At 60.5% G+C, this 12,021-nt stretch overlaps 1 protein-coding gene across 1 annotated transcript in view; it reads right to left on the bottom strand.

The window, feature by feature from the left end:
* Nucleotides 1-12,021, bottom strand: part of CFAP46 (cilia and flagella associated protein 46) — a 114,293-nt gene that overhangs the window by 90,974 nt on the left and 11,298 nt on the right. Inside the window, 7 exon segments of the mRNA XM_030805013.1 lie at nucleotides 1,470-1,597; nucleotides 2,361-2,488; nucleotides 3,102-3,225; nucleotides 5,112-5,232; nucleotides 5,476-5,704; nucleotides 7,270-7,460; nucleotides 9,143-9,241. Of these exon segments, the coding sequence (XP_030660873.1) occupies nucleotides 1,470-1,597; nucleotides 2,361-2,488; nucleotides 3,102-3,225; nucleotides 5,112-5,232; nucleotides 5,476-5,704; nucleotides 7,270-7,460; nucleotides 9,143-9,241 (1,020 nt within the window).

Genomic DNA, 12,021 nt, shown 5'->3' with positions numbered 1-12,021 from the left:
AATGCCAAACACAGGCTGGGAGACCCGTTTGCTGCGCCCTTTGCAAGCTGGGCCTGCCCTGATAGCCACTCCAGGGACTAAAGCCAGCCCCTCGCAGACTCTCTCCACCCATTTGCACGAGGGTCAGGGAAGAGAAGGTCCTTCCAGAGCACCGCACACCCCAGCAGCCCCGAAGGACCAACAGTGGCTTCCCGGTATCAGCAGACACCGGCCAGCATTTGCACCTCCCCTACATCATCATTACGTTTTAAATGCTTGAGGGGAAAGGGCTGCGCTGGCCTGCGGGGTGTGGATGAGCACGTGGCACAGCCCCGTGGCCTCCACTAGCTCTGGTTCTGCCATCTGGCCTCCGGCTCCCTGAGCGGAGGGGTCTGTGCCGCTTCTCGCCCTGACCTCAGCTGAGGGCATGGGCCTGACACTTGGGAGCCACTCAGCGGACATACTGCCTAAATCGGCAGGTGCCCTGTCCTGCAAGGCTGATGGCCACGCACCCACTGAGCAAGTCCACAGAAACCTAACCGAGAGTGGCTCTGGGAACTCTGAAGTCACACAATGCCACAAAGGCCACACTCGTGTTGGTGCAGCACGGTGGCTGCGAGCTCGGACCCGAGGTCCCAGGGCCGGGTTTGGATCCCGCTCCGCCATTTCTACCTGCTGACTTTGGGCAGGGCGAGCCCGGGCGTCTCTGAGCCTGGGTGGGAGGAACAGGCCTGGCGGCCCCGTGGCAGGGGCCCCGGACATCACGCCACATTCAATGCACTTCTGCAGCAAATGCCGAGGTACCACACCCCGCCAAGTGGCAGTCGTCATGTGTCATCCACACAACTGCAGATTCACCACTTGGAAATGATTCCCAAGAGAAATTTACACCCATGCACCTTTTGGTTTATATTTTTCTCCTAGAAAATCTCCCAAGAATCCAGGAAGTGTTCCCTCCCTCACATTCGTTTTGTTTAAAGCCCAGAAGGTTCTATGATGATAAATATCTGCAGTGGGTTAACAGGCCACATGGACACCAACGCCTGTCCCGCAGCAGGTTGTGTGGATGCAGGAAAGCAACCCTCTGACACCGTGGTGCAGGGACACACCTCAGCATCGATGAGCCCCAGTTCCATGATGCACCTCAGCACGGATGAACCCCCCTCTCCACGACGCACCTCGGCACCGATGAACCCCCCTCTCCACGACGCACCTCAGCACGGATGAACCCCCCTCTCCACGACATATTCAACATGGATGAACCCCCCTCTCCACGACATATTCAACATGGATGAACCCCCCTCTCCGTGAGCACCTCAACATGGATGAACCCCCCTCTCCGTGATGCACCTCAACATGGATGAACCCCCCTCTCCGTGACGCATCTCAACATGGACAAACCCCCCTCTCCGTGACACGCTTAAGCACCAATGAACCCCCCTCTCCATGATGCACCTCAGCCTGGATGAACCCCCCTCTCCATGACACACCTCAGCCTGGATGAACCCCACCTCCGCGAACTTCCGCAGCAGGTCGGGGCACACCTGCCTCTGCAGGACGACCTCGGGCTGGCTCCAGGTGTCCTGCACTGAGCCGTCCCTACCTCGCTTCTTCTTCCCTGAGAGAAATGGCACAGGCAAGGATCATGTTTTTTTCTAGCAAATAAATAAAAACACGAGAATTCCTGGCTCATCTTCGAGTGCCTGAGCCTCTCCCCAGCTCTCTGTAGGGTCCACCAAGGGGGGGCGGGTAGGCGGGAGGTGGGCAGCTTGCCCAGGAAGGGGCTGGAGGAGCTCTCCATGGGGCGGCGGAGCTGGGTGTAATGCTGGCTCCCAGCCAGGGCTTGCTCTTGACCACATCCCAGCTCCTCCTGCATCCCCTGCCTTCTTGGGGGGTGCCCTCCCTGACTCCTGCGGGACTCTCAGACCCCCTGTACCCATTCTGTCACCTCCCTCGTCCCTCCGGGTCCTGACTGTCCCTGAGACGGGAGCCTCTCCAGGGCTGGGTGCTGATCGATGAGCCTGCCGCACCCATGTCCTGCTCCACGCTGGGCCTGTGGCCACTGCCCTCTGCCTGCAGGCGCCCCACATGGGCATCTGCTCACTGGCTGTGGCTGCCCCTGCCTGAGCCTCTGAGGCCCCCAGTGACTGAAGATGGAGGGTGATGACGGTGCTTGTGGCTCGGCCGACACAGCCAGATGTGGCCGCCGCCCCGTGATTGGCGGTCCTGATAATTAGTGGGAACTGCTACCATTGTGACTTAGCAATACCCTTTGTCATGTGAAGGCCCCATGGGTTGTCATTACATGAACCACAACCCTTCCCGCACCCAGAGGGCGGCCGTGGCCAGGCTGGGACGCACTCGTGAGGGCGGGTACGAACCTCTCCGCAGCCTCAACTTCTTCACCTTGACGTTGTCATACAGGAGGCAGAAGCGGCTCGCCGTCCGACAGACGTCCCACACGCCTTGTTTCCGGGCCACTTTGGCCAGCTCTGCCCAAATCTGTATCCTGCTCACCGAGAACCCAAACGAGGGAAAAGTGAGTAGACAAACGTGGCTGCTAAAGTTAGACTACACCGGGGCTGGCTGCCTGAGAAAAGGCCACTGTGGCTCTGCAGCTTCAAGGTGGCAAGGAGCCTGGCGCTCGCGCTGGGGACGGCCTGGCGGGTGCATGTCCCGGGGTCGGGCACAGCTCTCCGCTCCCCCTGCCAGCTGTGCATGGCACCTCCCTTCCCTGTGGTGAGAAGAAAGGCCACGCAATCCACTCCCCGGGGGGGGTGCACGGGGCAGGCCTCCCAGGGATGGTACCAACCGCAGGGTCGGCACCAAAAATCAGCCTGTTCTGGTCACGGGCGCTGCATGTCCTCCGAGTGACAGCAGTGACAGGCGGGACAGGGTGGCCGCACACCTCATAGGCTGTGGCTGTCATCACAGGCTGGGGGGTCCCGTCTGTGGCGGGACCCCCAGGCAGGGCCCTCCTCCCACCATCCTGGAGCAGGTGGCCTGGCGTGTCCCCAGACAGCCACAGGCAGGGTCAGCTCGGCCGCCACAGACACTGGCTCTCAGGCTGAGCGACCCCCGGGCTGGGCTGTGCGTGGCGCTCTGGCCTTTTCCTCGCTCACCTCTCCTTGTCGTTTTCGTTGCCCAGGCGCCGCAGGTGCCCAGCAGCTTTGTCCACGCTGACGATGTGGTGCCGCGCCTTCGCGCAGAGGTAGGTGAACCGGCCCCTGTTCTTCCCGGTGGAGACTGAGGACGGAAATGCAAAGGCAGGTGTTGGGGCTGCCGGCCAAGGGCTGGGGATGCGCCCATCAGTAACCAGTGCCCTGCGCCGGGGCCAGGGTGGCCACCCAAAGGTAGCGGCTCCAGGGGCCCTAGATCCCTGGCTCCCAGAAGCCGAGCTCCTCATAGAGCTGCAGAGTGGCATTGCCTGTGTCTCCCGCCAGTGATGAGGCCGAGCCAGTGCTCCTCTGAGTTGGGGAGGCTCCAGGAACCTTGGAGCAGTCTGCCAAGACCCTCCCGCTGCTCTGCTGGCTGCACTGTCCAGCTGCCCTCCAAGCCAGGCACCCGGCCTCAGACTCCCGCGCTTCCACCCAGCCCGTGTAGCACCCCAAGGCCCAGCAGTTTTATCTGCATGACGCCGGAGTTTCCGAATCACCTCTCCTTTCCTGGCAAATAAATCACGAGCACCCCGAACTCAGCTCCACACCCTGGGGGGCCTCCTGTGCATGGGCAACCCCGGGGGCTGGGCCTCCCCTGGCTGGTGTCCACCCTCTCGGCCGGCACAGGGGTTCACCTTCCGGAGCCACTCAAGGGCATCCTCCCCTGGACCCCGCGCCGCCCTCACTGCCCCTGGGCAGGGTCCTGCAGCACCTCCTGCTGAGTGTAGGTGCTGTCTCGGCCCCACAGCCAGCAGGTGGACATGCACCTGACCCCAGGCAGCCAGCAGCACATGCCCATGAGTGAAAGGAGTCAGGAAGGCAAAATAGGTGCATCCAGGTCCTACTGGTGGATCTGCAGCTGCTCCTCAAACTTATTAGGGCAAAATGAAAGCACAGGTGTGGCGGTATCTGAAGGCAGTGGACGACAGGGTGGCAGTCCCTCCCCGCTCCAAGAGCCACCAACTTCCCTTGCAGGGCACAACCCACTCTGCATCTGCCCATCTCCTCATCTCAGACCCAAGACATGACCCAGCGGCTCCACTCCCGACCACCGTCTCCACAGGCTGCAGTCTGGGTGATGCCTGGTTCGTCGTGTGTGGGCAAAAGCCGCCGGCTGCTGGGCACTGAGCTGGAGGGAGGCCTGGCGGCAGCCCCCAGCAGGACCCTCAGGGGACCAGCGGGAAGGGTTCCCAAGCCAGGCCCAGCCCGGCCCCTGCGCTGGGCTGGAGAGAGTGGGGCCGCCTGCGCTCCCAGAGCCACTGGCGAGTGCCCAGAGAAGCTGGGGCAGTGAGGGTGCAATACACCCGCTGAACCCTGGCTCGGTCCCCGCACATGGGCCGTACGGCCCCATGTCCCATTACCCAAAGCCAGCTCAGGGTCTCCCCGGGACAGACATGATGGCTTCAGCTTTGACCCCCGTGATCCAGGGAGCCCCGTCCTGTGCCTCAGGCAGTGGCTCAACCCCATTCCCCACAGCAGGGTGTGTTGAAGTCCTCGCCCCCAGGACCTCAGGGTATGACCTTCTTTGGAGGTAATTTGGGTCAAATGAGGTCATCAGGGTGGACCCTAGTCCAATCTGACTGGTATCCTTCTAAGGGGAGGAACGAGGACACAGACCCCCAGAGGGGACGGCCCTGTAAGGATGCGGGGAGGAGAGGGCGTCCACAAGCAAAGGAGGAGCCCTCAGGGGGAACCAGCCCTGCCCACGCCTTGACTTCCGGGAGGAGTAAGTTCCCGTTGTCTAAGCAGCGGAGCCTGTGGGGTCTGTCCCGGCAGCTGGGGCACCCGACATGGCTGGTGTGTGCACAGAAGACCCTCGCTGGGCTTTGCCAGACCCGGCGGGCCAAGATCGAAGGATGCTGCCGGCGCACAGCCCCTGCGCATCCAGGGGCCGTGGCAGGGAGCATGGGGACTGGGGAGGCCCGAGGCAGCCTCGGAGCCATCCGGGCTGGGAGAGCCCAGTGCGGCGCTCACCTTTCGCCTCATTCTCACTGTCCAGCACAATCTGAAACGCGTCCGGGGCTAAGGCCAGGCCTGCGTTCACCAGGAGGGCCCGCTTCTTCCTGACGCTGTCCTTTGGGGTAGCTTTTTTTGCCTGTGAAAAGCAGAGACTGATGAGCAAGGGGCCACTGGACTTTCTGCAGCACCTTCTCCAACTTCTGGAGCCTCCTGGCCTTTGGCAGGGGCCTGTGTGGTCCTCGTGCTCATACACACAGTGACAGCTGGGTCCCAGGCCTCCTCGCCTCAGGCGGCCCTGGGCAGCTCCCGCCCTGCCGTGCCTTCAGAGCCCCATGCTGGGGCTGCAGCACCCGGCCTCCCTCACCTCCCCGGGCGGCACCTGCTCGACGGCCATGATGGCCTTGTCCTCCGCACGCTCAGGGGCCTGGTATAGCGTGGTGCACAGGCGCAGCCGGGTGGAGGCCATCTGGAGCCTGTCCTGGTAGAGGCCCAGGCTGTCGAGGCGCGCAGCTTTCCGGAGGTGCTCCATGGCAGGCTCCAGCCGGTCCTCGTCCTCCTCGATCTGCGCCATCTCCATGTGCACTTGGCATCGGAGCAGCGTCATGAGGCTGTGGGGGTGGCGTGGCATCAGGGGCCCTGGCGGGGCTGCACCTGTGTCAGGCTGGGGTTACACCCTCCAGGGGGAGGCCTGCAGTGGCCCCAGAGTGAAGGGCAGGCTCGGTGCCCGGTGCCCCTGGCTTTCCGCCATCCTTCCAGTGATGTCCCTGCCTGGCCCTGGTGACTCACAAATGGGGACAAGGAGAGAAGACCCTGCAGACCCCAGAGGCCTCGGCAGCTCACGACGGCAGCCCCTGGAAGGAAACCTGGGCGCAAGACTGCCCGACTCTCTGCCTGGGGACAACCTCCTGAAGTGTGGGGTGCGGTTCCTGCAGGCCACGGCGGCAGGGGTCAGGGTGCAGGGCTGCGAAGGAGGCTACGGTCTGGAGAGGAAGGGCTGTGCAGAGCCACCCAACCAGCCCCTGTGAGGGTGCCCCGGACCCCTGGCCTCGAGCAGCCGTGTGGGGGTGCCCTGGAACCTCTGGCCTCGAGCAGCCGTGTGGGGGTGCCCTGGAATCTCTGGCCTCGAGCAGGCTGCGTGTGCACAGGAGCCTGCATTTGATGGCCCCAGGCTTGAGAAGCAGTTCTAGACACAGCCGAGCCGGGGTCCGGGGTTCATTCGGTGCTATGGGAAGTCGAAGGACGGCCCAGCAGGGGTGTGAGGGGTGTGGTCGCCATGTTTTAGGGTGTGTATCTGTGTGAAATGAGCCAGATTGATGCTGGCCTGACACAGACTGTGCTAAATTAAGGGTGCATGTTCTTAGCCCTGGAGAAATTCTCCATTCCTCCAAAAGGTATAGTCGAGAAACCAAGAAGCCAACAGAGAAAATGAAATAGAACTCTAGAAAAATTCAGGGAGCCCCAGAGGTGGGAGGGAGCACTGGCAGTGCAGACAGGCAGCGGGGGCTGAGTCGGCGGACTCAGAGAGTCAAAACCGCGCTGATGGCAATGAAGAGGCTGAGCCCTCCCAACAAGAAACAGGTACTGAGACCAGGGCTGTGGTTCTGTGGAGAGGGCCCAGGCTCTGCAACACCTTGTGGCTGCCCTTGCCCCTCACCCCCAGTACCTGTCTCCTGCCCACCATGGTCCACCCTGATGCCTGCCGCCTGCCCGCCATGGTCCACCCTGATGCCTGCCGCCTGCTGCCATGCTGGCCCCGGCATTCCTGTCACCTCTGAGGATACACTGTGCTCCTCCCCGATGCTGGGCCCTCTGAGCACTCCTGTCTCACCCAGGATGGCCCAAGTCCCATGGGGCCACAACCAGCCCCCACTCCCGGCCTCTGTGGCCATGACAGACCCCTTCCATGGAGGTTCGAGGGGCACAGATGCCCGTGAGGCAAGGCCGAGCCTGCTTCTTCCTCTGGCCCCGCCAATGCACCACAGAGGACCTGGCGTGCCTGGCACTGAGCTGGGACAGAGAGTGGCCCTTATTGAGTACAGGGGCAGTTTGTTGCTTGTGGCACTGTCATGGCAAGGGGGCTTGGGCCACCTTCTCCTCCTGTCTCCTCCTATGCGCCACCCCCTCTGTGGAGGACACAGCACAGGTGCGCGCCCCACCTGTCTACCTTCCCCACCTGTCCACCTTCTCCAGCACGTCCGCGACGCCAGCCAGTGGCTTCCGCAGGTGGTGCCGCAGGTTGTGCTGCAGCAGGGGCAGGCAGGTGTTCCACTGCGTGGTGCATACCACGTGGATGACCCGGGGGTCACCCAGGCGGACGGCTCGCTGCAGCGCGACATCTAGTCTCTGTGTGATATCCAGCTGGGCCTGCGGAGAAGACGTGGGCGATTCTATGGAGGTTGCCGGCTCGAGCTGCGGGGCTGAGGCAGCACATGCGTGCAGGGCACGCTGAGAACTCAGGCCCTGAATTCATCACCCTGCGTGGCGCCATGCTCAAATCTGTCTGTGAAAATGGCCAGGGACTTTCTAGGAGGAAGGGGACGTCTCACAAGATACTACACGCAGGAGGCTTGGCGGTGCCCACACATCGTGGCTGTGCCCGCCTCCCATGTGTGGACTCAGCGGGCAACGCTGCCTTCCAGATCCCATCTCTTTCCTGGGGCCTGTGCCTGCTACGCTTCCCGCCCCCAGAATGTCGCCTCTGGTCTGTGCTACACGGGCCCTTCCCAGGACAAAGGCTTAGGCCAGGATTTCAGTGGAGCCAGTCTCCCCACACTCCCACCTCCCACAAGCCCTGCTGGACCACCCACCATCCTGGGCTCACTTGGCCACGTCCCCACAGCCTGTGGCTTCCATGGAGGCCTCGCCCTCACGCTGCCCCTGGGCTGGGTGGAGCCCGGACCTCACAACCCCATCCTGCCACTTGGCTGCTGGGTCTGAAAGCCTCGTACGCTGGTGCCGGCCCCTCCGAGGTCCTCAGCAGGTGAGTCAGGGGAAGCAGCCGCACAACCCACAGTGCCACAGCCACAAGCAGCCTCTGTTCACTTTCACAACAAAGTGAAACAGCCAAAGTGTCTGGAAATCATTCTTTAACGAACATTCATTAAGCACCTACCACATGTGTGGCACCGGCGCACAGCAGCAGTCAAAATCCTCCCGCGAGACACTCAGCCCCGCGGAGGCAGACCCAGGAGCAAGTCCACAGGGGCATCGGCACCCGCCAGGCCGTGACACGTGCGCCAGGCAGTGCGGGCTGAGGACGGGTGCGTTAGGAGTGGGGGCGGGGAAGGCCTCCCAGCTGCCCTGCTCATCCCCTGCCACGGCACCTCCGGCACTGACCCACACGCCCCTGGCTTCTCTGTGCCCAGCGGGGCCTCGCACTGCCTGGCTGACAGGACCTGAGGGTTCCTGGGCCGACCCTGTGGCACTTGCCGTGGCACCACATCAGGGCTGCGTGCCACCATTCTGTCAGGTTTCTGTTCATCTTTTAACTGGGAAATTCTTACTGAGAAAGAGTCTAAAATGATTCCTAGTTCTTTTCCTGGCAGTGGCTGCTATTCCGGAGCCTGTCGTCTTAGACAGCACGACAGAGGTGGATCAGGTGCCTGTAATTGGCAGCTGACGCCAGGGCCGGCGGTGGCTTTTGCCCTTCATCATTAGGATGCCTTCCCGGACTCAAGTGAGGCTGGCAGAGAGCCCTCATGGGGACGCGTGGCCGTCCCCCGTCCTCCCAGGCAGGCATCACCACACGGCGGGGAGGCGGCAGCTCCGTGGGGGCTGCAGGAGGAGGGTCGGAGGGAGCCACATCCCAGCCCCCACCTGCATGACCCCAACCCACCAGGGAGGCATGTGGGCCCCTGTGCGCAGGAGAGGAAGTGTGGCACTGGAGGCTGGACTCACACCCGCTGTCACGGGAGCCAGGGCGAGTCCAGCAGTGGGTTCCAGGCCATGTCCCCAGCACCCTCAAGCCTGGGACACATTCAACTCACACCAAGCTCCAGGAATCTGCAAAATAATGCCAGGTGTACAACTCCTGCATGAGGACTGACCTCAACAGCCACTCGGATGTACACTTTCATCTTATTTTCAAGTCTTAAAGCTTCTGATTCACACTCCAAACATTCCATTTCAATAAGCTTCCCAGGATCCTGCAGATATAAACAGTTTTTGAAAAGATGGAGATCTGTAAGGGAAGCAGCTGTGTACATTCATGAACTTCAAAGGCATTTAAAATATGACTGGGTAGAAGTTTAACAAATACAAGTTACACGATGACACAAAGACACCTATGACGCAGAAGTTTAAGTGAGGAAGCCGTGTTTTCAGCTACACCAACTCCTTGTCTGCCTGCAGGCCCCACCGCCCGAGAGAGGCAGGGGAGAGTCCTGAGTTTGCCCTTTTCAGGGGCCTTGTCCCGGCCCCCAACGCCTGGTACCCAGGTCTTAGCCAGGCTGCTTGGCGGCCCGGGGCTGCGCTGAAGTCTGGGAAGCGACGTGTTGTGCGTCACACCGGGAAGAAGGGCACTCTATCTCTCCTTTCTCGGGGGCTTGCTGAGCTCAGGGAAGATGTCCCCAGGCCTCGGTGGCCTTACAAAAGCTGGGGAGCAACATGTCGCTGTCATCCAAAGACCACACCACTAAACCCACCCCGCTCGAGGGGTGACACCCCTAAACCCGCCCTGGCGCGAGGGGTGCAGGTCTTCTGGACACAGGAGACTCAAGCTCCTAGTCTGTGAGCACAGGTGCTGATGGTGAAGCATCTTCACAACTAACAGACACAGACATCCCGAGGAGCAAGTCCTCAGCAGCAGACACCTGTCCCGGGAAGCAAGTCCTCAGCAGCAGACACCTCTGTCCCGGGGAGCAGGTCCTCAGCAGCAGACACCTCTGTCCCGGGGAGCAAGTCCTCAGCAGCAGACACCTCCGTCCCGGGGAGCAGGTCCTCAGCAGCAGACACCTCCGTCCCGGGGCGGCAGCAGATGTCCACAAGGACGGGAAGTACCCGCAGCGCCTCGGGACCTTGGGATGGCTGCACCGCAGTCCTGCATGTCTCAGCCTCGGTGCCAGCCAGGATGGAGAGCGCGGGAGGCCGCCACCCCAGGCTGTGTGCCCCGACCTGTCCAGCAGCTACAAGCCTCCATGCCACTGAGGAAGCTATGCCAGGCTTCACAGAGGTCAGCAAAAGCGTTCCGTGCTTCCCACAGGATCACGGATCTTAAAACTCTTTATGTGGTCCCACAGGTCCAGGTGTCTGCCTGGTTAAATCATTTCCACCATTCACTCAGGCAATTGTGAAATGTATTACAGTGGATAGTCTTTAAAAATGCACCAAGGCTTCAAAATTAAAAACCATTCATATCCTTAACATTAGTGAGCTTTTAATTCAAAATAAATCTCATGAGATCCCGAATGTCTAACAGGAGGCCGGCTGGGAAAATGAGCCTCACGGTAGCACATTTACCGAAAGAAGGTCGCTTTCCACCAGTGGTCAGACAGGAGGTAACCGGAGGGCTGGGGCCTGAGGGATGGGCAGAGGCCAACCGGGCAAAGGGCCAGGAGAGCGTCCTCAAGCCGGGGCAGAGGGACATGCTCTGCGGGGGCCACGGGCAGTGGGGACAGAGTTGGCCCACAGGAGCCTCCCTGACAGCAACCCCACGGCAGCAGGGGCCCGCCCGGGAGCCTCAACCTGGGAGACACAAAACACTGCCTTCGGTTCCACAGCAGTACTTGGAGATGGGTCCTGTTATTGCTGCCATTTCGCAGGGACGAACCCTGAGGCGCCAGGAGCTGAAGGAAGGGCTGCTGGGGAGGAGGAAGTGGGGCCAGACCCAGGCGTTCCAGTCATTCTGAACTGGAGACACCGTGCCGTGGAAACCCAGAAGATGGAAATGGGGCCCACAGAAGCCTCCCACGCTGCTCCCATCCTCCGTGCTGCATGGGCTGCTGTTTCCAGCCGTGACCACGCTTCCCGCCTGCACCCTGGTGGGCGGTCCCTCCAAGGGCTGCCTGGCTGTCAAGGCCACGTGAACCGCATCTCCTATTCCGAAACCATTTCCAGATCAGCACAGCCCTCAGCGTGACTGGCCGGCTCCCCCCGTGCTGAGCCATGGCCGTGTCTCCTGCGCCACTGACGGTGGGTTTACGTTCACTCTTAGGTAACCTGGGCAAAGCACACAGCAGGTGCTCAATGAAGACAGCACACGGGGAGGCCCCAGCATGCGGTTGTGCGTCCAAGGGTCCCCCCTCTTCACTCTCCGTGTGTAAAGCGACACTCAGTTTGCTCAAAACCATCCCTGATAAACTGATCACATTTTCCTTGCTCTGTGGAAGAGCCTGTCACAGTTCCTGAAAGCATCAGCAAACCTGATGTATGCAGTCTTACACACTTTTCGTTCTGTGAAGCTTTTTCTGGAGGGCAATACTCTAATGTGTATTCTTAAAATATTAAAAGTGAAAATTCCCTAGTCATTTCATGTAAATATACTCATCTTAGGGAAAAATCCTAAACGCAGAAAAATGTTTTAGGCACAAAATGTTCACTGCAGCCCTTTATGTAATGAGCAAAAGATTATACAGTAGCCCCCCGTTCTCTGAGAGGATACGTTTCAAGACCCCCCAACCCAGTGGAGGCCTGAAACGTGGAGCGGTCCGAAACCCGACGTATACTGTGATTTTTCTAGAGGGAAATCCCTATGATAAACTTCAATTTCTAAATTAGGCACAGTAAGATATTTGTAACAATAACTAATACTAAAAGACAATCATAACACTATACTGTAACAAAAGTGATGTGGCTGTGGCCTCTCCCTCAAAATACCTTAATATTTTCATACTGTAGGTGCCTGCAGGTAACAAACTGCAGAAAGTGAACTGCGGGTAACGAGGCACTGCCGGTGTGACTTACACGTCCAATAATGGGGCTGGTGGAG

The sequence above is a fragment of the Nomascus leucogenys genome, chromosome 3 (assembly GCF_006542625.1).
Source record: "Nomascus leucogenys isolate Asia chromosome 3, Asia_NLE_v1, whole genome shotgun sequence".
NCBI classification, from domain to species: domain Eukaryota; kingdom Metazoa; phylum Chordata; class Mammalia; order Primates; family Hylobatidae; genus Nomascus; species Nomascus leucogenys.
Note: the sequence above shows the minus strand (reverse complement) of the source record. Positions and strands in the feature narration are given on the sequence as shown.